Source organism: Harmonia axyridis, chromosome 5 (genome assembly GCF_914767665.1).
Source record: "Harmonia axyridis chromosome 5, icHarAxyr1.1, whole genome shotgun sequence".
NCBI lineage: Eukaryota > Metazoa > Arthropoda > Insecta > Coleoptera > Coccinellidae > Harmonia > Harmonia axyridis.
The window spans coordinates 8,502,505-8,530,028 of record NC_059505.1 but is presented as its reverse complement, the minus strand read 5'-3'; the positions used below and the strand labels follow the sequence as shown (position 1 = coordinate 8,530,028).

Genomic DNA, 27,524 nt, shown 5'->3' with positions numbered 1-27,524 from the left:
CGCTAGAAGTATTGCCAAAGAGGCTAGTCTTTCTGACTATATCAACAAATCTTTCCAAATTATTACAATTTCACAACTGTCTCACCAAAAACCAGAGCTAGGAACTTATATACGCGTCGATTATGCTCACTTGATGAAGTTCGTCAGTAGATGGGACTGTTTTAAGAATAAACCTCCTCAGTTCAAACCCTTCTATTTGAAACTTGTGGCTCGACTGGTTAAATGCCGCAATTTCAGTGATGCAAATAGGATTATTTCGAATATTTTCATTGTATCAAATAGTTTTTACGAGGGTTCCGACTCAAATAACTCTCCATTGAAGAGCGAAATTGCCAAAATTTATCTTAAAAATCTAATAGCAGATATAAATGTAGACCTTGCATATGAAGAAGAAAAAATAGAATCAAATGATTGTGAGACCAATAATACGGAATGTAAACTTGTCGAAACATGGATTCGGGACATCTTCAATGGAGCAAAAGAGTCTTTCATCGATAATGTTATTGAGCCTGAGTCTTCAAGTGTTCGGGAGAATTTCCATTACTCTTTAGAATTCTCTAATTCTTTCAGAAAGCTCCTAAAGACATATACCTTGTGGTCAGCCATATTAACCCATCATTTCGGCGTATGTGAAGCTACTGCTAGTTCAGCGCCAGTAGAAAGTTATTTTAATGACCTGAAAAATCGAACCTTTCACGGTTGTTTACCGTTGAATGCAGATAAATTTGTTCTCAGACATATAAAAGAAATTGAGTCTATGATAGTATTGGCAAATGAGAGATCTGAAAGACCATCTGCTGAACACTCCGATACCCAAACTGCTGAATTGTACAACAAAAACACTGATGCTGAGAAAAATGTATACGAGACTAATATTGTAAGTATTACTGCTGAAAGCCCTCCTAATGAGGATGATAGTTATGCATTATCTGCTGATTCATGCCAAGGTGCTGAGATAGATGAGGAAGACGTAGAAGAAGCTCTTATCGTAGAAAACTGGAAAGGACTAGGGAACCCAAAAAAGAAAAAAACAAGATCATCATTTTACGCTGCGCCTTGTCCAGAAATTTTAGTTCTCGAAGACCATAGAAGGATGGAGCTTCCACTTATAAAAAACGGGAATATTGTCAATAAGACGACAACAACAAAAGTATCTGATGGGGTCTCCATTCTTCTAGGAAATACTTGTCCATTTGATACAATTTTGCAATGTATTTTATCAGCTTATTGTGATAGTATTGGTTTTCAACAAAAAATCAATGAGAATAAGGAAGATGTGAAAATATTCAACCTACTCAGTACAGTAGCTACCAAAGGGGCAGGCAGTCAGTTTCGTAAAGAAAGAGCTGTTTTTCTTAATGAAATCTACAAACAACAAAAACTAGCGATCAATAGTAAAATTTTAAGAGTAGACTGTCAAGATAATGTAATATCTGCTCTTCAGAAAACTGGACAGGGATTGAATAGTCTTACAGAAATACATAAATGCATGAAGTGCTCTTACGAAAAGAGGATTTCAAGGATTTACAAAACCATTCAAATCACGGATTATAGCAATGAAAACTTTGAGTCTACGTTTCTGAGATCGCTGCAAGGACAGTTCAAATGCCAGATGTGTTCAAATAAGGTGATAGTGGAAACTATATTCAGCACTCATTTGTTTATAGACACTAGTGAAGCTGAAAATATTAATATTGAAAAACTCCCTGTGACTTTGAAATGCGGTGGACAACAGTTGATATTAAGAGGTTTGGTTGCTTACCAGAAGTCTCTTACCAGACAAAGTCTAGGACACTACATTTCCATCTGTCGAAGAAATGATGGAGCTCTAGAATTGTACGATGATATGGCCAAAAAAGTAAAGAGATGTTCCTCTACGAGTCCGTTGACCGACATCACCAGTGGGATAATAGATATTTTCTTGAGCTTATACATTTCCTTTAGTTCGAACGACAGATCGAAGTATTTTGTATATATATATATATATATATTTATATATATATATATATATATATATATATATATATATATATATATATATATTTATATTTATATATATATATATATATATATATATGTTGCATTTTCCCTATATTTGAACCAATAAAATGATGTTATAAATTGTCTTACCAATATAAACTGTTCTCTACTATTCCAAACAGCACCGCACTGTATAAGGAAGTAATGGCCAAAAAAGTAAAGATTGTAGAAAAAACATTAGAGCTTAACATCCACTTACTACTGTATAGTATTTAAATGAAATTTTGAATTAACTATGTTGAAGTTCATTTCAATAAATAATTTTATAATACATTTGAGACTACTGCATTAATGAAATCTACCTCACAAAAAACAGTGACAGATTTATCACGTATAGGGAAATTCATCTATTTCATTATTCAGTATACAATATCGGAAACTCAAAAGTGCACCTCTCTTGGAGCGATTCTCTCATAGGTTAGGTTACAAATGAAAATTTTGGTGTTACAAACATGTACTAACGATTTGCTAACGAATGCAAAAAAAAATCATCATTTTCGAAAAAGTGAGTGCTAACTTCGCATTTTGGGGGTGTCATTTTTCCATCATAGGTTAGGTTACAAACGAAAATTTTTGTGTTATAAATAGTTACTAACTATGGACTTCTTAACTGAATATTTTTTTCCGAGAAAAATCTAAAAGTGGGTGTCCGTGAAGTTGGAACTCTTGTGGATAACAATTTTTTTCTACCAGTTTTCTTGAGGTACAAACGGAAATTTTGGTGTTACAAATAGTTACTAACGAGTTACTAACGAATGCAAAAAAAAATTCATCATTTTCGAAAAAGTGGGTGCTAACTTCGCATTTTGAGGGTGTCATTTTTTCACCATAGGTTAGGTTACAAACGAAAATTTTTGTGTTACAAATAGTTACTAACGAGTTACTAACGAATGCAAAAAAAAAATTCATCATTTTCGAAAAAGTGGGTGCTAACTTCGCATTTTGGGGGTGACATTTTTCCATCATAGGTTAGGTTACAAACGAAAATTTTTATGTTATAAATAGTTACTAACGATGGACTTCTTAACTGAATATTTTTTTCCGAGAAAAATCTAAAAGTGGGTGTCCGTGAAGTTGAAACTCTTGTGGATAACAATTTTTTTCTACCAGTTTTCTTGAGGTACAAACGAAAATTTTTGTGTTACAAATAGTTACTAACGAGTTACTAACGAATGCAAAAGTAAAAATCATCATTTTCGAAAAAGTGGGTGCCAACTTCGCATTTTGGGGGTGTAATTTTTCCATTATAGGTTAGGTTACAAACGAAAATTTTTGTGTTACAAATAGTTACTAACGATGGACTTCCTAACTGAATATTTTTTTCCGAGAAAAATCAAAGAGTGGGTGCCCGTGAAGTTGGCACCCTTGCGGAATGCGATGTTTTCTACCAGTATCGTTGAGGTACAAACGAAAATTTTTGTGTTACAAATAGTTACTAACGAGTTACTAACGAACGCAAAAAAAAAATTCTTCATTTTCGAAAAAGTGGGTGCTAACTTCACGGACACGCTCTTCGCCTAGCTAACAAATGTCAGGCTGATATATTTTTAGTATCTATATTCACCCTGAAGAAGCACTTCGAATCCCAAGCTCTTACTAGCCCGCTGGCATCTCAGATCTGATTTTGCCTATTGCACAAAATTAATGAAAACATTTTTGAAGTGTATATTTCTGAAAATTTAACTTTATTAATGAGTTCTTGTGATACTTATGTGTTTGTTTATCTATGTTCTTATATATTATAATGAAGATTGTTGTTGTTAAAAATTTTTATCAATGTAAAATGGCTTTGCTGATCAAATGAATAAATAAAAATCTTCTCTGCAGATTGGGTAAATAAGTACCAAAACTTATAATTAATTATTTCTTCATCACAGCTCACTGGATTTTATAATAACTTGAATTTACCTGAGGATCACTGAAGAATTATTTGACAAGAACCGAACAGAAACCATAAAGTTTCTCTTTACATTTTTCTAAACTACCAGTGGTTCACCAAAGAAAAATTCTGATGGAAAGAAGCGGGCATCCTTCCAGAAATAATATCTCCCTGTAGATTTGCATTCAAAATTAGCATTTCACATAATGAAAACTTAAAATTGGAATATCTATGCCAAATCTAAGTTCAATATCTTGTGAAGGGGAGGTGCTATGAAAAAAAAACTTGAATTTTAACATTTGTATCTCGAATACAAATCTTTGCCGGACCCATGTTATAGAACTTCATTTCTGAAAATGATACGAGGAATCTGTCATTTTCGCTTGTACCTCCAATTAGGAACACCCCGTATAGTCAATCCAAAACTGATGTCTTCACAAATAAATTACAATTTGAATGAAAAACATTAAATTGTAAAACACAGCACAGACATTTTTTCGATGCGAATAACTCAGTTCAGTTCTTTGATAATTCATTTTGACACTTTGTCAAAATTGAAATTATTGGTCCTGATAGTATTGATTGTATATTGAAGAAATTTATTCAACTGAAGGATACCACAGTGACTTAATAAAATGGCCTTACATTTCGAATAAATCCCAAAAATCAGGTAAATGAAGAATGTAAACAAAAAGCCGCCATATTTAGGCTCAGCCAATCAAAAACGAGACCAAGCATGTCGCCACTGTGGTTTATTAAGTCACTGTAGACTAAGTATGTCATACTCAAATTATGTACCAAGTGTAGCACATTATGGTCAATGTGATAAAAAAATATATGCTAAAACATTCATCCAGTGGAGAAAATTTGTAAAAAAACGAATATTTGAAAGCATCCAATCAATTTTAACTAAGACATTACCATCTTGATATGCCTTCATAGATTGCATTATTAGGTGTGTACTTATCCAAATATTTGTCGGTATTTTCATTCGACTAGAATTTGTGATGAAAGGATAAAAAATGCTCTTCTATGTTAAAATATATATATCTGATATAATAATACACATTCTGTTTATATTTGAAAAAAAAAAAGGAAAAACCCCGCATATTTCTGAGAAATCAGATAAGAATGCAGTTGTCCATATTTATTCAATCGAGTTATATTATTCAGAAAGAAATACGGTAAAAAATCTTGAGTTTTAAAACTTGTGTCAATAATTGAGAAGTGAGAGAAAGAGAGCATCATTGTAACCATAACAAAATATGTTAATATCTTAATCATAAGATTTTTGAAGTTTTTTTTTTTCGGTCAAAAAATTGACTCACCATGATAGGTAAATTTTTTTGGGGTCTGCATATTAAATCACTTACTGGTTTATTTTTATTGGATTCACAGCCAAACCAGAAATAAGTGTTATTTATATCACAGAATTTTTTCATTATGATGTGGCATAAAATCAATTACACAGTCTTGAAAACTATATATTAGGAAGGCTAATATATATTAATCCTTCTCGAAAGTCTAACCCAAATATGTACATTATTTTTTCGGTGCTGCATTTTGTATCGTCTTTGCTTGGAAATTACGTGCCTCCAAATTTCCAAAAATCAAAAGTTTTGCAGAAGAAAACCGAGAAATTTCCTACAAATATTAGATGTTTTTGCTAAACTGTAAAAAATTATCCCAGAAATGTCATAATGTTTTTTCAAATATTGAAGAATAAATCTGAAAAGAAAGGCAATGAATGGTTGTGAATATTTTCAGTTACTTTTTGAAGTAACTGAATATGTAATATTTAAATGTTCATATCATATCGTAACCATCTTTGAAATTTTAGAGACCCATAATTTTCAAAACCAACACATTTCAAATTTGAGTTCCAGAAATCAAATTTGGTGGATTGTTCCTTATTAATTGAAATCGTTCGAGGAATAATGAATTTATATTTTTTCGTCACTATTCGAGATATTTTGAGCCTGAAGAAGAAATAATGTTTATTTATTCGATTTTTGGATCCTATAAATTACAAAACGTAAAATGTTAAAATTCGAATGGAAGATTTTCCCTCGAACGATTCCAAAATCTATCCGATATCTACAGGACCTCAAAACTAATATAATTATTTTCCATTTATTTATAAAAACAGAAGTCTGACCAACGACTGTAACATCGGATTAAAATGTAAAGCAACAACAGTTTGGTCGACTGTGGTCAGCATTGTAGTAGTTAGACCGATTACTGACCACGTCGTTGACGTAATAATTACTCCATTTGAATAATTCAAGAAATGTTCAATTAATAACGTTCAGATCTTAGAAGCACCGATTCCAAGTAACCGGAAAATTCATTAACACAAATTACGAATACTTCCAATGCATCACTTTCAATTAGGGAATAACAACGGAGAGTAAACAATTTGGGAATAATAACAGATGTGCTAGATTAATTATCTACTCATAACAAGTTTCACAAAACATTTATTGAAATGTTGTGTTCATTTTAGAGTGATCACAAACGAGTTGATCGGAGGATCAAAATTTTGTGAAACTGTTGGTAGAGCATTTCACCAGAAAGAGATGGAAAAATGTATATGTGCCATATACATAATATCGCAAAGTAAATGAATATCTTCAATACCACTTAGGATAAAAAAAATGTTGAACAAGATAAAAAAATTTAACAAATTCGATAACAAATCGTGCTGTTTATACCTTTTCCGAACTGCATTTCAGATCTGATGATGGCACGTCTGTCTAAAATAGAAAAAAAAATTAGATCGAGAATAATGATAACGGTACTGTTATTTTCACTGAATTTCATCAAAATTGAAGGAATATTTCCATAAATATCGTTTAGTGATTTGTGCACTGAAAAATGTTGGATGACTGAACTTCTGAGCAGAAATGAAAATGAAAGCTGAATTGACAGATAATTGATAAATCCGTGACAGGAGAGTTCCGAGCACCAACATAACAAGCCTTTTGTAAAGTTCCCGGCCTATCATAGTAAAACACATTTTTTTTTCTGGCAAAATTCGATTTTATTATTCAACATAGTTGCCTTTGAGGGCAATACAGCGATTATACCGATGTTCCAACTTTTCGATACCATTTTTGTAGTACGATTTGTCTTTAGCTTCAAAATAGGCCTCAATTTCGGCGATTGCTTCTTCATTGCAGCTAAGTTTCTTTCCAGCGAGTATTCTTTTGAGGTCTGAAAACAGTAAAAAGTCGCTGGAGGCTAGATATGGCGAATACGGTGGATGCTGAAGCAATTCGAAGCCCAATTCATGCAATTTTGCCATTGATTTCATTTATTTGTGACACGTATTCGTCTTGATGAAATAGTACCTTTTTTTTCTTCAAATAGGACCGTTTTTTTAAGGATTTCATCCTTTAAAACGATCCAATTACGCTATATAATTATAGCTGTCGATGGTCTGGCCTTTTTGGAGATAATCAATGAATATTATACCTTGCGCATCCCAAAATACTGATGCCATAACATTGCCAGCTCACTGTTGTGTTTTCCTTGCTTTGGATTCGGCTCATCGTGTGCAGTCCACTAAGCTGATTGTCGATTGGACTCCGGAGTGAAATGGTGGAGCCATTTTTTGTCCATTGTCACATATCAACGCAAAAATTCAGGTTTATTGCTCTTAAACAGCTTCAAACACTGCTCAGAATCATTAACACGTTGTTGATTTTGATCGATTGTGAGCTCGCGCGGCACCCATTTTGCACACAATTTTCTCATGTACAAATACTCGTGAATGATATGATGTACACGTTCAGATGATTTCTTCACAATGTCTGCTATCTCGATCAATTTCACTTTACGGTCATTCAAAATTATTTTGTGAACTTTTTTGATTTTTTCGTCGGTGATAGCCTCTTTTGGGCGTCCACTACGTTCGCCGTTTTCGGTGCTCATTTCATTTTAAACTTAGCATACCAATCAATAATGGTTGATTTTCCTGGTACAGATCCCGGAAACTCATCAAGCCAAGATTTTGCTACAACTGTATGTTTTCCCTTCAAAAAGCTATATTTTATCAGCACACGAAATTCTTTTGTTTAAATTTTTTTTCAAATAACAAAAGTAGCTACACTCACAATGCAATATCTCACAAACTAATGGTCGGACCACTGTCAAATTTTGACACGTATCGTTTGAAGGTTTGTTCTAACTAAAAATCATATGAATTTAATACTAGCACAGCCATCTGTACATCAGACCGGGGACTTTTCAATTGGTCTAATATCGTTCTGTGGTCTTAAATGACGCATGAATGAAACAATGTGTGAAAGCTCCAGAGGCCAAGTCTCTGCTTTTATCGATTGTTTCTACAGTTGTACTGTACAAAAAATAAGTAGAGAATAAGACAAAAATTAATTGAGTTAAAATTTTCACGCTATCAATGCTTAAATAAGCGAAACTATTTTCCAACATCCAATTTCATAGATGCTCAATAATTAGTTTGGTTTTTCATGTATGAAATATTACTGCTAACACTTATTCTTGATTATTGAAATTCAAGGACAATGTTGTTTTGTATATAAAAAAGGAAATGACTAAAAATCACCAATTTGACAGAGAACTGATTGTTTACTTATCACGTAATGTTAATTACGATAATTATCATTGATTAAAATATTTCAACTACGGATTTGTATTTCAATGTTAATTTATTATTGCCTTTGATTTAGTTCAATGGGTCCGATTTGTTTGATGAGTTTGATTTTTATCGGTTTTTAACTTATATATTCATAAAAGTTTGTCTGAGACATTTTGAAATATGAAACCTAGAAATGAAATATATTTCGAATTTCACAATTAAATAATTCATTAGTTTCAATCGAATTGAAGTGGCATTTTTCGAACAGTAAATCGACGTTTTTATCAAGTTAATGACATCGAGAATTTTCTTCAAAACAACACACATCATAGAAAAACAGAACTAAATAAATAAACGAACAAAAATAAGGGCATAAATAAAAGTGAATAAAAGTAAAAGATAAACAAATACTAAGCACCTCAGCAATCTCTAAAAGGTCTAGGAGGGTCGTTATAAAAAACAATGAAAAGAATTAAAAATAAAGGAGCACATAAATCCGAGCATAAATCATATGAGAATTAGAGATTCATTTTGTCATTGTATTTGTATTCTGTTCCTCAGAATGGACGCTCAAAAAACAGCTTTTATAAAATAACAAAACAATGGGGTAGAATTTAAGAAACCTTCAAACACATCTGATGAACAAAAATAATTGTAATTAAAAACAAATACCGTAAAATATACCAAAACAAGGTTAGAGGAAGTGAATCAAAACGAATATTTCGTTTAGAATACGACCTTTGGAATGAAACAGTAGAAGAATCTTTTCAGACAGGAAATGTACAACTCTGAAATACTATAAAAAAGCATCGAAAAGAAGATACACAACATATACCTGCATAATTCAAAAAGAACAAAGACTATTGTTTCAATTGAAAAAATGAAAGATAGTAGAAAGTAGAGTATAGATTATAGAAACAATTAAGGAAGAAGAAGAATTAACACCAAGTTGAAGATGTGAAGATGGTCGAAAGATGATAATAACATACCTGTTTGGAAGAAAGATTCATGCTGCTAGAACTACTTGAACAAGGAGTGCTACACAACACTGGACTACTCTGTAACAAACATAAAAAATAATGAAGTATAGACCAACCAGAAGGACGATAAGATAAGTGCATTTCCTGAAAACACTCAGATAATATCCGACGTTCGGCCAATTCGATGTTCCTCATAATTTATTTAAATTGAAGCTTATAAGAGAATACCAGCTGACTATAAGCGTACGATATTGGCACCAAAATTCAAAATAGAGATATCGAATTCTTGTTGGTAACGATATCAATAACAACAATAACAAAAACTTTTCAAGTTTCATACTATAATTCCTTCTGCAGTTTTAAAATAGATAACTTTGATATAATATATGCGGCTATTGAACCCTGAATTAGGAAAGTAATTGAAAAAAAAAACATTGATGAATCATAATTTCTCCATATTCTAATAGAATATTTCAGGCCGAAAAAATTATATAATGAATATACGAAGTGTTTCTAAATTGGAGGTACAATAGAAATTCAGATTCCTCAGATCATTTAAAGAAAAAAGTCCTATGAACATGGGCCCCCCAATTGCTTTGTTTTCGAGATACGGGGTATTGAAGTTTGATTTTTTTCTCAAAGCATCTTCTCTTCACAAGATATTCAACTTAAATTTAAATTTTTCATCATGTCATATGCCAATTTTGAATGCAAATCTACAAGGTGATATTTTTTTTTTAAATATGCCCGCTTGTATCCTCCAGAATTTTGATTTGGTGGAACACTGGTAGTTTAGAAAAAAGTAAAAAAAAATTTGATCTGGTACTAAAGTTTTTTTTCTTGTGGTTTCGTCGTTTTTGCTACTGATTTAAAAAAAAAATTCGAACAATTATCTAGTAATCCTCAGGAGAATCCAAACTATTATAAAGATCCAGTTATGATGGATGAATTAATCATCAGTTTCACTACTTATGTACCCAATCTGTAGCAAAGATTAATAGAAATTCGATAAACTAGCATAATCATCACAAAAAAGTAGGTCACACTGTATCTCGAAAACAAAGCTTTTGTAGGCCCATGTTTATATGACTTTTACTATTTTGCAGGAACGTTCATTAAAATTTAATGCCGTCATTAAATTTCCAATCCTCCAGTAAAACAAACCTATTGGCTTATCTGCACAGTTTAATGAAGAATTACAATCTTAATGCGTCATTAAATGTTGATGAACGTTCCTGCAACTTGATATTTTTTTCTTAAAATTATCCAAGGAATCTCTCATTTTCCTTTGTACCTCCAATTAAGGAACACCCAGTATATGGTTTGAACCTGGAGGTATTTATTTATTATCCCGTATAATCAGACGTTGTTTATTCAATTATTGAGCGGACTTTCCTCGAACAAATCGCTTTATAATTTCGTCGCGATAATATTTCAGTTTTGACAGTCAGGCCCTAAAAAATTGGTTATCCCTCTAATACGGCTTTCAAAGAAATTCAAGGAATCAAAAGTTTTGTAGTGCTGCTAAATGAAATCTGAAAAATTCTTTGATGGGATTTTTTCTCGTCCTCAATAGTTTATAGTGAGAAATGAAAAGCCGAGAATGATTCAGACGAACTTAGGTCAGCACTTTTATGTTTCAATTACTTCTAAATACTTAGAAACATCATGAAAGACTTCTTTATGTTACAGATAATAAGGTCATGTGATTCCCTACATATGATCTCATAGAGATACATGATTACAACAATGCATTGATATGGGCTATTAGCACTGAAATCCTATTTTGTTGAATACTTATGCAAAATGTTTATTTATGTAGTATATAATCTAGGTACTGAACGAATGACGAGAAAATAACACTTCAAATTTGACACAATAATTTATTGTTTCCTTCTGCTCGAAAAATGTTCCCAATCTAAAAGTTATTCAATGGAAAGCAAATGGATTTTGATGGTGAACTGATAATATCTCTCTTAGATGCAATAGGGATTATTGAAAAATTCATAGATCCTAAACTAACAGAACTAGAGCCTCGTAGTGGAGAACATTTTTTTCAGTACAGGCTGTCTCATTTTCGATGCTTACTGCAAGCATCTCGAGAACTATAAGACTTAGAGAAAACATCTTCAAGGACCTAGATTTCCTCTTTCGAAATAATAAAATAACAGAAAGCGAATATAGATATTTTAATTCGTTCTCAAGTTATAGGGTGTTTCTGAAAAATGACCGTTTCAAATATTTCGCTATAAAACGTTTTTTTCTGTGATTTTTATGGTTTATATGATATTCATAACAGGTTATGGAAATTAATTAACGTTTCAGAGATATACAGGAAAAAAGGGGTTTCTTAAATGGGACACCCTATATTTTTCTCATCTCGTTGTCGGTTTTTCAAAAATGTCATCCGTTTCAAAGATATAGATTTTTTCGTTTTTTTTTCATGGAATACCCTATATATGAATACTCGTATTTTTAATTTATTTCGAGATTTGATTCATTTTGTGTCTAAAGTATAATTGTAATCAAGTTCTCTATATTCATAACCGATTACGGGATGCTTTTCGACAAATCTGCCGCTAAAAAACTGCGTTGAAAGATATAGGGGGTCCCATCTAAAAAAGACCATTTTTGCTCTATATCTCTGTAATTAATTCATATGATCTCATTATTTCGAAAAAATAAATGGGGGTACTTGAAGATTTTCTCTCTAAGTCTGATAGTTCTGAAGATGCTTTCAGTGAGCAACAAATTTGGGAGACTCTGTATAACGTTGACAGTACAGGTTTGATTTTCATGACTGCACATAGTCAATTTCTGTAAATATGAAGTTGAGTGCTCCATACTTAATGAACGATTGTACAGGGTGTTTCCAAATTAGACGTGAACCTTGGAGGACGTGTTAGTATGACTCATTTACTGTCGTTTAAGCCATATTAAGTGATAACCAATAATCAACAGTTTACGACTTATGAGTTCTTGTGATTTTTGAAAGATTTCTCACCTTACACCTTTTAGTCAATTTTTTTTTGAGTTGACCAAAATTGATTACAATTTTGGATTATTTTCGTGGCCAGTAAGTCTGGATCTATCACCGTTAGAATAGACGAAGCAAGGAGAAGATTGAGAGTAAATTTCAGGAGGGAAGTAACAGCTGAAGAAATAGGAAAGAGAGCTTGTAAAAATGGTGGAGGTCATTTCAAACATAATTTATTAATACATTTTCTACTGAAATTTTGAGTTTAATTGCAATTAAATAATATTTAATTCATTACTTTCCTTTCTTTGCTTCTTTCCTCTTTTAAATAAAGAAACTGCTAAAACAAATCTAGTGACTGTATTCTAACCAAAAATTTCTTTAGGAAATAAAGACGGAATATGGCAAGCTTTTGAATAATTTTGTCGTACATAAATTGTGGAGTTGGAAAGTTGCAGGCAAATTTATATTATAAATTTACTATTCTTTTCTTCATACACCAAGTATTTCAAATCATACTAATTCTTATTCAACATCTAATGCAGCATAGTTTACATTTTTTCACACATATCGTTTTCTGATGAAAATAATGCAAAATTTAAATCAAACTTGATAAACGTAGAAAAAAATTACGAAAAATGAGGATAAGAAATTTTTAAAAAACACAAGAACTCAAATATCTCACGAACTGTTGATTTTGATCAATAAATATGGCTCAATCGACAGCAAAAGAGTGATACTGACACCTCCTTCAAAGTTCACGTCTAATTTGGAAAAACCCTGTATAATATAGGAATGCTTCTTTTATTTTCGATACTGTAGTGTCAAATTCATGGAGGTATTTCACTGAAATAGATTTGAATTATTCAAACAATATATTTTTAGATCTAAATTGCGTATGAAAAACATATAGCAAACCAAAACCCGTTTCAGAACAGGAAATTCCTCTATAGAATAACCTCCTAAATTGAAGGTCACCTGAACTGGCGCTATCTGGGATTGTTTCGCAAATTGATTACAGAAAAAATGTGAGACTACTATAGAAGTGAAAACCTGTAAAATGAACACCCAAGTTCGCAAATAATATTTGGTTGCTTGCTCATATCTCTGAATAACCAAGTTTTAGGCTATATTTGATTTTAATTTTTAATTTTTTTTTATTTTGATATTAATTGACTACTAACTATTTTCCAAGTTAATCTAAGAAGAAAGATAGATCTTCTGTGTAAGAGGATGTATTAAACTAACATTAATACATATATCGATATTTAACGGTAGGGTAGAGCGGTGTGACTTTGCCAACAGAGGTGACTTTGCCGAACTGCCTAATATTTTAAGTTTTACTTTGTTTTCGTAAAGTTGGCAACATCTTACAGAAATCACGAATCGGAACCTTTAACCACACTATATACCCACATGTTGCAACCGTCGCAGTCGTCTGGCATACTTTGAATGGTGTGCTACGGTATGTTATGTGAGCGGGTAATTTTTTAACGTGGGTATATATGCGAAATTCTAGGATTTGTGCAGAAAATATGGCGAACGGTACATCGAAATATATTTAGCAGCTTACTTTACATTCATTAAACGTCACGTTAAAAAAAAAACTGAAAACATTTGGTTGAGAGGATTTCGACATTTCGGGAAATTTGGATGCAAGGAAATATATTAATTATACGAAAAAAAACTAATCCGAGCAATCAATGCCGTTCGAAATGAAAACATTTCAATACAGACAGCTTCCGAAGTGTACAACATTCCCAGAAGAACTCTTTGGAATAAAATTAACAAAAGATATATGAGCGAACCCGGAGACATTATTGCACTAACATATACCGCCAGCGCTTCATTAAATTGCCAAAAAACGCAGTTTTAAGGCATTGGCAAACTCGCACCGATTTGCGGGTCACTTTGCTAAATTTTTAAAAATAAAAAAAAGAAGTGTGCACCTTTTCATCTGATTCTAACCACAGCAGTTGACAACTAAAATGTTCAAATTAAACATACTTTGCGCAGGACTCATTTCACAAAAAAACGAAAAAGTTACACCAAGAAAACTATAAAAAGTGGTGCAAAGTCTCTACGATATGAGAAAACATTTTTGGCTGAATTACTGTTTAATTATTTTATATCTTGAATGCATATCTGTATGTTTGTTCTGTATAAATTATTACGCCTTATATCCGGCCGCCATAAAACTTTGGACATCTTTCGAGTACACTTCCGCAAAAGTCATTAGGATAGTACCAAGCCAGATTAAAAACTCCTTAAAAATCCACTGGAACATATGACACCGGCGCTTCCGCCATTTTGTGTTATGTAAACATTAAATCAGGTCACTTTGAAATGTTTTCAATATACAGCGTGTTCCAGAATTGGAGGTACAAAGAAAAATGACTACGTCATTACTAAAAATGGATCGATGCACGCTTTACGCATTGAAATTGTTAAAATTCACTAAAAAGTCAAAATTTCGCATTCATCTTCTGATGTATCCACCTCATTACAACTTTATCGATTAAAACAGTCGATCATGTATATATTTTCTTTATTTCCGAATCCATGTAGAGATATAAAGTTTATAAAATATATCTAGATTCGAATTTTGTAGTAATTAGTGAAAATCATAGAAATAATGAAATTGATTAAAATATACTACTTTTGTTATAGGAAGCTCTATTTTTCTGTGCTATCAACTGTTAAAACCATAGAAATATTGAGACTCTTAGATTATAAAAAGTGATTCACCTTTTTTTATTATTTCGCAAAGTAAAGCGAAATTATAGTTCTGCTAATCTTTGAGCTTTAGTATGTCAAATTTTAGGGGGGGCAGCAGAATTTTAGGGGGGGTTCCCCTAACCCCCCCTAGCATCGCCACTGATGATCGATTTCTCTTAAAATATCCTTTTGAAACCTCTTACTAGAAAACCCGTTTTAGCGATCTGTTCGGGGTATTATAAAATATCATAATTCATAGTTTTTTATGCCTGTTCTACACTGAAAGATAAATGTTGATGGGGATTCCCTGATCGAGTGGGTTTTTTTTGGCCCACTTGAAGGATTTCGCGTATGATATGCAAATTTTCTTCTGCTTGTATGGAGAAGTGAATTTCGTCGCTAAATTCACCTTGAACTTGAGCATTTTCGGCGTAAATAAATCACGTCGAGAATATTGGCGTTTATCGTTCGGGCGAGTGTAGAGCAGGCATTACACGGCGTCGACGCATAAACCAGATGGTACCTGCCAATAATCCTATATCTGCCTGTCTACAAACCGAAGTGTTTTCCGGAAATAAATGGCCAAATATAATTCCAAAGAAGAAACCAGATTAACTGAACTTCCTAGTAGTCAACGTCTATACTCTTGAAACTGAATGCTTGACATGGCTTTATGATATATAGGTACCTGGCAGTTCTCAAAACTGACAGGTGTAAATCGCTTTGTAACAGGAAGGTACAATTTTTGAATTAAACGAATTCATTGCACGGATATATTCCTTATGTGAAAGTACCATAAGTTAGGCGTAATCTTCAGGATTTTGACTGATAAGCAGTAGAAGTGACAGTTCAAATAAATCTTCCCCTATGGTGGTGGGGATTTCTCTTTCTTCCAACATTCCAGCGCGATCAGGATCTAAGTTTGAACATGAAATTTTCGTATAACCGTAACAATTACCAGATTTCAATAAGTACCTTCATAAGAGAACTAATATTCTACTGGCCTCTCGAAAATGAAGAACCGTAGAAGCAAAAAAGGTAAGAAAAGTACTGACGTGAAAACAGCTTTTATGCGATTGTTGAAGTTCGTATTCATGTAAAATTTTTACGTACTTGATTCAGTTTTGTGAAACGTTCTGGTCTGCGAGATGTGAAGTATGGAACAAATTCATTTTTTGCTCAAGAGATCATTTTGAGAAATAATCATGAAGCACATCGATTTTTGATTTAAATTTACTGTATTTTAAAATAATAATCTAATATACAGGGTGAATTACTGTCGAGTAATAACGTCACCATCATTTTTTTTAAGGGAACACCCCCATTTTGTCTCAATTTTCCGATTACTCTAGCTGAGCTGATTCCAAAAATGTATCACATGTTGATTCCAATTGGTACAGGGTGGACAAAAATACAATAGTTTTGTGTGTGCTCATAAAGTAACGCGTAACATTTTTTATCAGTTAAATTAACAATATTATCAAAAATACTTATTGTCTAGCGGCAATTGGTTTGAATGTAACACCCTGTAGTTTGTTACATTTTTGATTAATAAAAATGAGCTGTTTCTAAACATGTTTGGTACTTGTGGTTTAGCAGACAGAATATGAACGAAATTATTTCTTATCAATTTGAAAAAAAACATAGTCGTCTAGTTTTTTGTGAAATGTCATTATTTGTTTAGTAATTTATTGTTTAGTGTTCAATGACAGTTTAGTACTACAATATTTTTGGTATTCGTGAATGTTTTAATTATTGCTTAAATTCAATTTATTATTTTTGACCTCCCTGTACCAATTGGATCCAACATGTGATACATTCTTGGAATCAGCTCAGCTAGAGTAATCGGAAAATTGAGGCAAAATGAGGGTGTTCCATTTAGAAAAATGACGGTGACGTCATTACTCGAAAATAATTCACCCTGTACATTAGATTATCATTTTGAAATACGGTAAATTAAAATTAAAAATCGACGTCTTTCAGGATTTTTTCTTAAAATGGTCTGTTCAGCTGAAAATGAATTCGTTCCATACTTTACGGACACAATGTATAATAGAGAAGTGGTTCCTTACAAAGCCCCCTGATATTAAGAAGCAAAATCATATATTTGTCTCCAAATCAAGGCATACTGTGACAATACAGAAAAAAATGAATGAAATAGAATTTAAATTTAAAACGTTGCTTACAGATTAAAATGGACAAAAATGGGTACTGGAAGCAAAATTGAATTTGGAATTTTGCTAGGAAAAAAAATTTGATAGCGCTGCGACGCCTGGCGTCTTCATTTTTATCGAGCATCTCAAGTTTACGTTGGCTTGTACAAAAAGCCGTTTACAAAACGAAAAAATACTAGGCAATTTTCGAGAATGTTGAAGTACTTAATGAATCACCCTGTATAGTATCTTACTTATATTCATTCGGGTCTTTACGATGTGCATAATAATGCACAATGATAAGGTGCAAACCATCAATTCCTAATGAAATGCCTCATCGAACAATTCTTGCTTGCACAGTTCAATATCTCCGCTATTCTACAATTATTTTTAGCGCCGATTGTTTATTTTCCCACTGAACAGCTGGGAAATACTTATCGCACTCAAAGTAACCGCTATGTTACTATCGGTACGCGATGGCAATGTATTGGGTTACGGTAAAACTGCAGGCTCCCAATGTTTATCTAGTGAAATGAATTCCTCGTCAATTGAACTTCTAACTTCTCCAATGCCAAGGATTTTCCGATGATTCGACAATTATTTGCAATTGCTCTGAAATCCCGATATGAAACATCTTATCGTTTCCTCTAATTCCGATAACAACTAGAATAGTTCAAGAATTTTTTTTTTTTGGGTCTTACACTTTCTGAAACTGAAAATTTGAGGTTAGAAAAATATTTTCAGTAAATTCAAAATGTTCAAAAATTGTCATCCCGTTTTGTTTTTATCGCTCAAGTGATCGCTTTTTAGTTACTTATTCTACGGTACTGTAAAATTTTATATATTCTATGTTTTTACTACCCAAAATATTTTCGGTAGGAAAAACATAGAAAGAAACATAGTATATTCTAAAACAAGTTGCCGAATGGACTTCTATTCCGACACGAACACATGAGTGTTGGAATTGCCTTCTGCAATGAGTATTAGACGATATTTTCTCTATTTCAGTCAAGTTTTATGAAATATTGTCGAAATTCAATGAAAAATTCAGATTGAACATCCTAGTGACATTCGTATTGTATCTTGGCAGCAGTTGGTATGACTGTTACGAAAATTGACAGATTACGGAATTTGAAATTGAATCGTACGTTTCGAATTTTTAAATAAATTAAAATTACGCATTAAAATCGTGTATTATGTCTGACAAAATCGATTTATCATCAACAGAATTAAGAGAAATTGCGAATAATGTCGCAAATCATTCCACCAAATCCGAATTATATATTATTGAATATTTCCCTCCTGTCAAAAATTCTATGTATATGGAGAACAATTATCGAAAATTACAGCGAATATTTCCCTCCTGTCAAAAATTCTATGCATATGGAGAACAATTATCGAAAATTACAGCAATAATTGCATTGTAGGAAGCGAAACAGCACTGCGATAATTGTTCTGTTCATAGATGCATAGTTTCTATGCATCTTACACAGTTCGAATCTATGACAATTCCATTCTAAATCAGTTTGACAAGTAATGTAACAGTTTATTCGGGAAATATTCCCCCGAATTACACTCGTGCATCAAAATGACCGGATAATTTCGCATTCCAGCGTGTTTTCTTTGAAAAACTGCATTCGGTCATTTTCATTTTTGGAGAAAGAGCCCTCCACCTTCGGTGTCGGGCTCTTTCTCCAAAAATGAAAATGAACTCATGCCGTTTTTATGACAACACGCTGTCATGCAAAATTATCGGTAATTTTGATGCACTTGTGCAATTACTTACGAAAACGATGCTGTAATAAGTTCATTACAGCACTGTTTTTAGAACTGTAATGAACTCATTACGATACTGAAATAGAGAAAACTTATTCACACCAATATCAATTATCAGTTAGTATCTAGTAACGGCTAAAATAGTTCAAGATGCATCAAAAGTTTTGGCACAAATTCCTTCATACAATTTTAAGAATAAAATATGGGTTTACGGAAATCTTTCAGAACAGAATCTTTATAACCAACAAAATTTTAATTTTAATAATCTACGGAATTTTACTGAAAATCCGTCGTATGAATTGTTGCTCGTTTTCAGCTTTCCAGTCTCCATTACATATATGTATACATTTCTCGACAAAATAGCCCAAAAATCTTCAATTGGAAAAATCTGCGTAAAATTTGGATTTTCGGCACAAGTTGTTATTGAGCGACGCACACGGTTTCTATTCTTCACATCACCAATTAGTCCCAACTAGGGCTGGGACTTTTTCGCCTTTTTGTATTGGAATATTCATTCTCAAATTAATGTTACTCATTCAAACAATTATTCATGAGTAGTCATGAATATTCAACTATTATTGAGTTAATATTTATTCCACACAAAAAATCTAGACACCGATGACAGGACTGGAACTTCGTTAATCACTAGCAATAAATATTCAAAAGTATTTGACAGATCTATTCAACGAACAGCTAATTTTGAACACAGTGCATAAATGTAAAAACATTCGTTATTTTTGGAAAGTTGGGAGTTCCCTGGATATACCGAAAAAATGGTCATATTTTTAAAATCAAATGGTCGTTTGGAAAATCCAAAGAATATTTTTATGACAAGAGAAGATAATTGGTCCTTTAAATTACCCCTTGGTTGAATAGAAGTAGTAAAACCTTCGTTGATGGGGCTCTACATAGATCAATCTCTGAAACCTTTTGAGGTCGTCACCAATTTATTATTTATGGAATCTCAACCAATACTTTCAAAGATCATGGCAATAATTCAATCATTATCACAAAAATTTATTGTCAAGGAGAATGATCAAACGGATTCTGAGAACATTAAATCCCTCAAAACAAAAATATATTCGTGTTCAAAATGTTTCAGTTTTCGAACTGTGACTGAGAAAACTGTCAACATTTTTGTAGTCAATTATAACAAAATCAGTGAGTTGTTGAAGCGTGTATCTTTCACTTGTCGAATGTCAAAAGTGTCTGTCAGCTGCCCAGATAAAGGCAGAATGGTCTTCGTAATAAATTGAGCGTAAACTCTACAAGTTTCCTGAACTGTTTTACAGGGTGTTAAGCAATTGAACTACTACATGTTTTTTTCACCCTGTGTAAATGAGCTATCAAAATTTTTAGAAAACTTTTCTGGATTTCATTTTAATACCAAATAATATATCTTCAATTTGGTGTAGAAACAATTGAAATCGATGATATAACGAAAGTTCTTGGTCAACGAACTTCAGCAAAATTTTACGTGGCCGAGTTTTTTGTCGATATGGGTTTATAACAATATGAAGGGTCAGAATACAATCCAGACAACTGACGCCTTTTTATTGACTGTTTAAAATGTGTTTTTCTGCATACCGGTAATAAATAAGGTTCATTTCCTATTGATCATTCTAAATTCAACTAGACTGAAGGAAGAATATGAAATTTTTGCTCTAGTTTTGAAAAAGTCAAATGGGAAGAACATCAATTATAAATTTGTGTTGATTTATAAATTGCAAACTTTCTCTTTGGACAGCAAAGTGTACATAAAAAAATCTTATTTTTTATGCCTTTGGCGCAGCAGATCTAATAATAAACACTGGATTAACAGAAGTTGGCCATGATTCGAAGAAAACGAAACGTAACAACGAAAATTTGGTTAGGACTGTTATGAGAGAAAAAATTTTATTTCCGCCTTTGCATATCAAGTATGAATGTAATTCTAAAAGCTTTGATCCAAATGGAATTTGATTTGAGAACTTATCATCTAAAATTTCCCAGGATTATAACGAAAAAACTAGGAAATGGTATTTTCGATTGTCTTCAGAAAAAGCAACTTGTTGAAGATCCACAATTCACCATATCAATGAATCAGACTGAACCTAACGCATGGTGTTCATTTATTCAATTAGTACAAAACTTTCTTGGGAATCATAAGCAGAGAATCAGAATTCTGCAGTTTCATAAATATGAATTTGAAACAAGTGTGCAAAAGATTCTGACATTACCCTAAACACCTTGAAAAAACATTCATGGAAAAGAAGAAACAAAAACAAAAATAAACGAATCAATAAATGAAAATGAAACCGAATAAAATACTCAAAAATCAGCAGAGAAAAAGCTAAACAAAAGTAGCCACAAACGTTTTTTTCTCAATTTCCTTTCATCATAACCAATAATAAACTTACGCAATCCTAAAATCCACAGTTGGTAGTTTAAATTTTGCTGTTAAATATTACTGAATTAGTCACATAAAATAAACAACAGCAAAATTAAATCATTTAAAAAGCTGAAATGAAAAACTATATAGATTTTGCAATTTACAAATTTCAGTACCAATACTGAATTTCTGGTCACTTTAAATAATTTAGTATGAATAATGCCACTTTGTGCTTATTACAAAATGAGTAAATAAATTGAATCGCTGGTGATAAAAATAATTGACAATCATTTTCTACCTGAATAATCAATGCCGATATTATAAAACTGTTACGTAGTTAGTTTTTTTAAATGACATATTACTACAAATTGAGCCCTTATTTGGACGGTGGGGGATGGCGCCAAATTTTGTCCTAAATTGTGATTGGTCTTTTCAAATCTCGGTTTTGGGTTCAAAAGGAACCTTCTTCAGAAATATCTTTCTATTCATTTTGTGCAGGTCTTAAGTGACGTTTGTCAAGTAAAGTTAAATTAACAATTTCAAAATGAATTGTTTGGAAAGTATCAACTCCCAACTAAATAACGTAAGTAAAAATTATAATTCAGAATTTGAAATGCATCTAAGCGTTGAAATTCAATCGAATTATGTTTGTATGAATTTAGTTCAATCAGTTATATTTTATTAGTAATTTCATTAGAAATTACTGGAAATTTTCGCGTTATTTCATAATTTATCTGTAGTATGAACTTTATATTTCAGTTTATTTTATTTATTTGATAATATTATATATTTATATTATTTAGTATATCATTGTTTTTATATTTCTTTGACTGTTGAATATATGCATGACTGTATATTTCTAATTTATTTATTAACTTATTTCATTTCGTTTTTTTCAACTACTAACTATTAATTTCAATATATTATTCAAAATCACTTCTTGTCCATTTTTGCTCAATTTTAATAATTTCTCTATCTACTACCATCAGATCCGCAAAAACGGCGGCAAGTTATATCGAAGAATCACCGGAAGAAATCGTGGATGCTTCAAACCGAATACTGAAGTGACAGAAAAGGATTATTATCCTACAGCTAGTTATGTCAGGACCAGATCAATCAGGATATATAAAGAAGAAGAAGAAGTCTGGAATGATCCCAGGGCTTTAAAGTGTTGTCCGATCTATCTCACTGAAAGGTGCCTTCGCATAAGAAGAAAAAGGCCAAAGTACGCACACAGTTCCGATTCCGGTTCAAGATCCGGTTCTAACGGTGGTTCCGATACATCCCTCTATCCCATAGAGATAGAATGAAAGAAGATAATAATTTTCAACTTTAGTTGTTGGAGTTATGTTTTTTCTGGGTAAAATGATTTATTTGATTTTAACATTTTTTTCCAAAGTTTTTTTTTAAATATCAATGCTCGCAAAGTGTTACTCGAGTAACTTTGTGAAAATTTTTCCTCTAAATATTTAGGAAGAATGATTTATCTTCGTTTTGTAATCTTACTGAGGAAAAAATGTTGTTTTTCAAATTTATGACGAGACCTTCTGCTCGCATCTCTCAGAACTCTGCGCTGAAGGTGATTCAAAATTACGCTTTTTAACCTCGTTGTTTTACTTGTCAAATTAATATTAATATAAACTTATTATGGTATTAACTCATTCGTGAATACAGTCTATCACTGATTTCGAAATGAATTATTCCGATTTTTCTTACAATTCTGTTTATTTTATTATTATATTTTATTTATCATTGTATAATACTCTTCTCTAGTCATATCAATTAAGATTAATTATAATTATGTACTCATTTAAAAATATTATTGTATTTATCTATACATATTTCATTGTATTTGAATAAATTGAATAATTTTCACCATACTTGATCAAATATTTTATTGCGTAGTATTCCCAAATATTTTGCAAAATTTTCAATGATATGCTAGTTAAATTCTGATTTCAGCTCACTACTAAGTCCGGAAATAAAATGACAGTTATTATATAACGTGTGAGAAAGTAACAATAATTCTTGTACGAAGAATTATTAAGGAAAATCCCTGCACTCGTCGATTTTAATTTCAAAAGCAACTGATCCTGTACTTTTTTTGAATTTGATCACCCCTTCACTTCACTCCCCTACTTTTTTTTTCAAATGAAAATATATGGATTGTGAAACATCAAATGAAAGATAATTTGATTGCCTATTCAGCGATGTGGCTAAAAGTAGAATTGGTTGAGCCGTTTTTCATTAAAAAATTAGGAAATAATTTACAATTTGTGATTAGAGAGTAACTGCAATCAGACCATTATTCTTTCACTAATTATTATCAAGGAAAAACCATGAATCCATGGATTTTTAATTTCAAAAGCAGGTCTCCCTATGCTTTTTTGAATTTATGCTCCACACCCTTCACGCTTCCACATCCCTCTATTGTTTTTTCAAATAGGAATATATTGATTGTGATATATCAAAGGAAAAGACATTCGATTGCACATTGAGCGGTGTGACAGAAAAAAGAATTTGTTAAGCTATTTTTTTATTACAAAATTAACAATTTGTGATTGGTGTATGGGTCTTATTCTTGAAATAATAAATATTGAGAAACACCCTCATACCCGCCGATTTCTATATTCGAAGTTTGAGAAATACATGCAATTTTGAAGTTGGTGGTTTGTATCCTTAACCCTCAACCATTTTTTTCTATTGCAAAAATATTGCTTGTAATATATCGCATCAAAGGTCATTCGATGACCAATAAAAAAAATTGATAAAATAAAATTTTACCGTAAAATTTTTGCAATAAAAATGTTAAGATGAAAAGAAAAAAATATACATAAATTGAAAACAGCTGCGAATTAATGTATTACATCGCAAATAAAACAATAAACAGATAAGGATGGTGGTGTCGGATCCACACACATGTAGGTGTCGAAACAAAGTGAGGAGGATAAAGAAACTAGTTTTTGTTGAAAAAATATTCTTTCGTCAATCTAGCAGATCAACTAAAGATGACAAACTGCCTGGTATCGTTTTAGTTGCTAACTGATCTCTCTGAGACGAATGATATCATATTTCGCGTGAATTTTCCATTCAATATGAATCAATTGAGTGAAAATCAGCGAGTAGAATTCTTGATACTTCTGGGACATGGGGATCGCAAGAGGACCTATGAACAAGAGTGCGAAATTTTCAATGAGCGTCATCAAGACAGAAATCTTAAGTAAGTCCTTTCATTTGCTATATCACAATCCATATATGTTATTCCTATATTTCAATATTTTTTCTTTGCGTGTCGACATGTTTTGCGTTGAGAGAAGAAAAAATAAACAAATATTAAATTTGCAGTTTTTCCGATGAAGGCTTCATCTTGAAAGTTGGGATCTTTTCTAACATAGACCAGATCCCAAATTCAAAGAATGCAAACTTATATTTGCAATGTAGGAATTCCTCCATATTACAGGTGTCATACCCTGTATTCGTATTGTGCACTATTACATATATTATATTTTCTTGAAGGCCATATTAAATAGATAATGATAATTATTATTATTTGAATAGCTGCAATTCCTAAGCTATCTATTCTAAATTTTCGTTGAAATTGACATTTGCATCGATATGAAATCGAAAATATGACCAAAAATTCAGCTAAATTCTCATTTGTATGAAAACTAAAAACAACTTAGGTGATGAGGAAGTGAGGAAGCTTTTAGTGGAATTGTCAGTACTCATTATTCATTTCTCAATTGTAATGAGGTATATAACGATGAAACCGCACTTAAGCATCTATCCATTAAACAAGTTCAGGCAAAATGGTCTATAAAAGTAAAAATTACGACTATTTTAACAACGTATTATCGACGCCACTGTCATTACCATTGAAAAATGTTGTTGTTTTTTTTTCACTCAAATATTGTCCACTTGTCGACGATATAACAAGTAACTTCCAAGATATTGGTCTTTACAGATAAGTTTTTTTAAGCTCATATGCATGCCTCACGAGTTTTGTCAATATTAATAATTTTTGGGCTTTCGTTCGCCGAACAGATCTCTCTTTCATTCCGCCAGAATATCTCTATTAAGGGCTCGTTCTTTATTCCTCCAATTGTACTTTAGAGTTGTTCTTTGGCATCCAGGGGCGCAATTGACGCATGAAGGAAAGAGCACTCAAGAACTCCCGACTTCAGTGCTAGTCTCATTTTTGTTATTGAATTTTTGTACGAAGAGTAACCGTATAAAAATTGAAATTGATTGAATATTATTGATATCTTAATATTTCATAAAAAAAAACAAATTATGTAGTTTATAAAACATATATAATTCACCAAAATATTGGCGATAAATGAATCTACATATTTCAGTTTCTTCCTGATAAATAGTTTCCGATGTGAGTTCATCGATTAATGTTTTGTTTCTTATCTTTGTTTTCGAAAATTAGTCTTCTAAAAATATTCAGTTCATTAAATGAGACCCATCATTCTACGTTGATGGTGATCATTTTTCTGACGGTAATAGATCATTATAAAATAGATACTGAGAATATTATACATTTACCTATTGCACAATATAGTTGATAACTGAAAAAGTGAAGTATACTCAAATAATATAGAAACAAACTACAAAATTTATACCAAGGCTCATTAGTTCCAAAATTATTAAGGTACTCTGTTCATGACAAATGAACGTTAATTCAAATTTATTTTTTTCATTTTTCCTTTATTATTTTGGTTGAATGTGAGCTTGTAATATGAAATTCTGAAAATTATTTCATTTCAATGCGATTGATTTGTCAGCTGTGGCGTTTGTTGTCTCTGTTCTTTGAATGTTAATTAAAATTATTCTTTTCAAAAACGAAAGAATGAGTCCATCCACTATTATGAGCTTTAGTCGAAAACAAATGTCAATAAAATATTCATTCCAGAGATTATTATTTATTATTGATATTAGTAATGTTATCTCATTTATTTTATTGATGATTTATCGAGGTGTGATTCAGAAAAGAATAACGTTCTTGCTGTTAACTGTCATATTACACATAGAAATTTTCAAATGTTCAATGTTATGGTTAAGAATATATATATATATATATATATATATATATATATATATATATATATATATATATATATAAAAGTTTAAAAATATCTTTTTTTTCCCGGTGAATAATGTGAAATGCCCTTTGATAGAAATTGATTATATGTATTAATTTTTTTAAGTTTTAATATTATTCGATGTTATCTTATAATGAATATTTTCTTCATGTAACATTTTTCCAAAATTTTATTTCAAAAATATTTATTTCGTCTACTTGTGTCGTCTTATAATATAGTAAAAATTTGTATTATAGAATTGTAATTTTTGCACCTTTTGATTTTTCTTCAATGCAATTTTTCCTTCCATAATATTTAAAGAATGAGAATAAACAACTTTTAAAAGATTAATAAAAAAATGTAGAATCGCAAAATTTGTAAGGTATATTCCACGATCATACTAAATATGTTCTCTTGTAATTTTCCTTGAATTCCCAGATTCAAATTAATTTATCATTTAATTAATAATAAATAAATAATAATGATAAAAGGAAAAAAAATATTATGCAAAATTTGCATTTATAACCAAATATTAAATAACTAACTTTGATCAAAATTGATTCTTCGCTTATCACTGGTGAATAATAATTTCAATATGTATTACAATAAAAGAAAAGAAATGAGACACTTCTCAACTATACGATTTACAATTGTGAATTGGGTATAGAATAAAAGAAATAAATAAAACACTTTAACTTTTTTAATAAGTATCAAATAACATTGAGTTAACGTGACATTTTTCAAAAAATTAATAAAAATATTTTCTTTTGGTGATCGAATCAAAATTAATTCATCCATAAAAATATCAAATTCGAAATGAATATGTACAGGTTGAAATACTATTATTTTTTTATCCTTTTAATGACTCTTTGGAGAGAAAATATAATACATAAAACATTATGTAATATTTGCTGTTTTTAGA

General features: G+C 31.4%; 1 protein-coding gene across 3 annotated transcripts in view; it reads right to left on the bottom strand.

The window, feature by feature from the left end:
- Nucleotides 1-27,524, bottom strand: part of LOC123680457 — a 79,157-nt gene that overhangs the window by 21,777 nt on the left and 29,856 nt on the right. The window contains exons 3-4 of one of the 3 annotated variants that reach the window (XM_045618365.1): nucleotides 9,530-9,598; nucleotides 6,634-6,675 (exon numbers count right to left, since the gene is read on the bottom strand). The exons of 1 other annotated variant lie outside the window; for it this stretch is intronic. In XM_045618365.1, coding sequence (XP_045474321.1) covers nucleotides 6,634-6,675; nucleotides 9,530-9,598 — 111 coding nt within the window. The remainder of the gene's footprint in view (nucleotides 1-6,633; nucleotides 6,676-9,529; nucleotides 9,599-27,524) is intronic. One more of the 3 variants, XM_045618366.1, reaches the window with a different exon arrangement.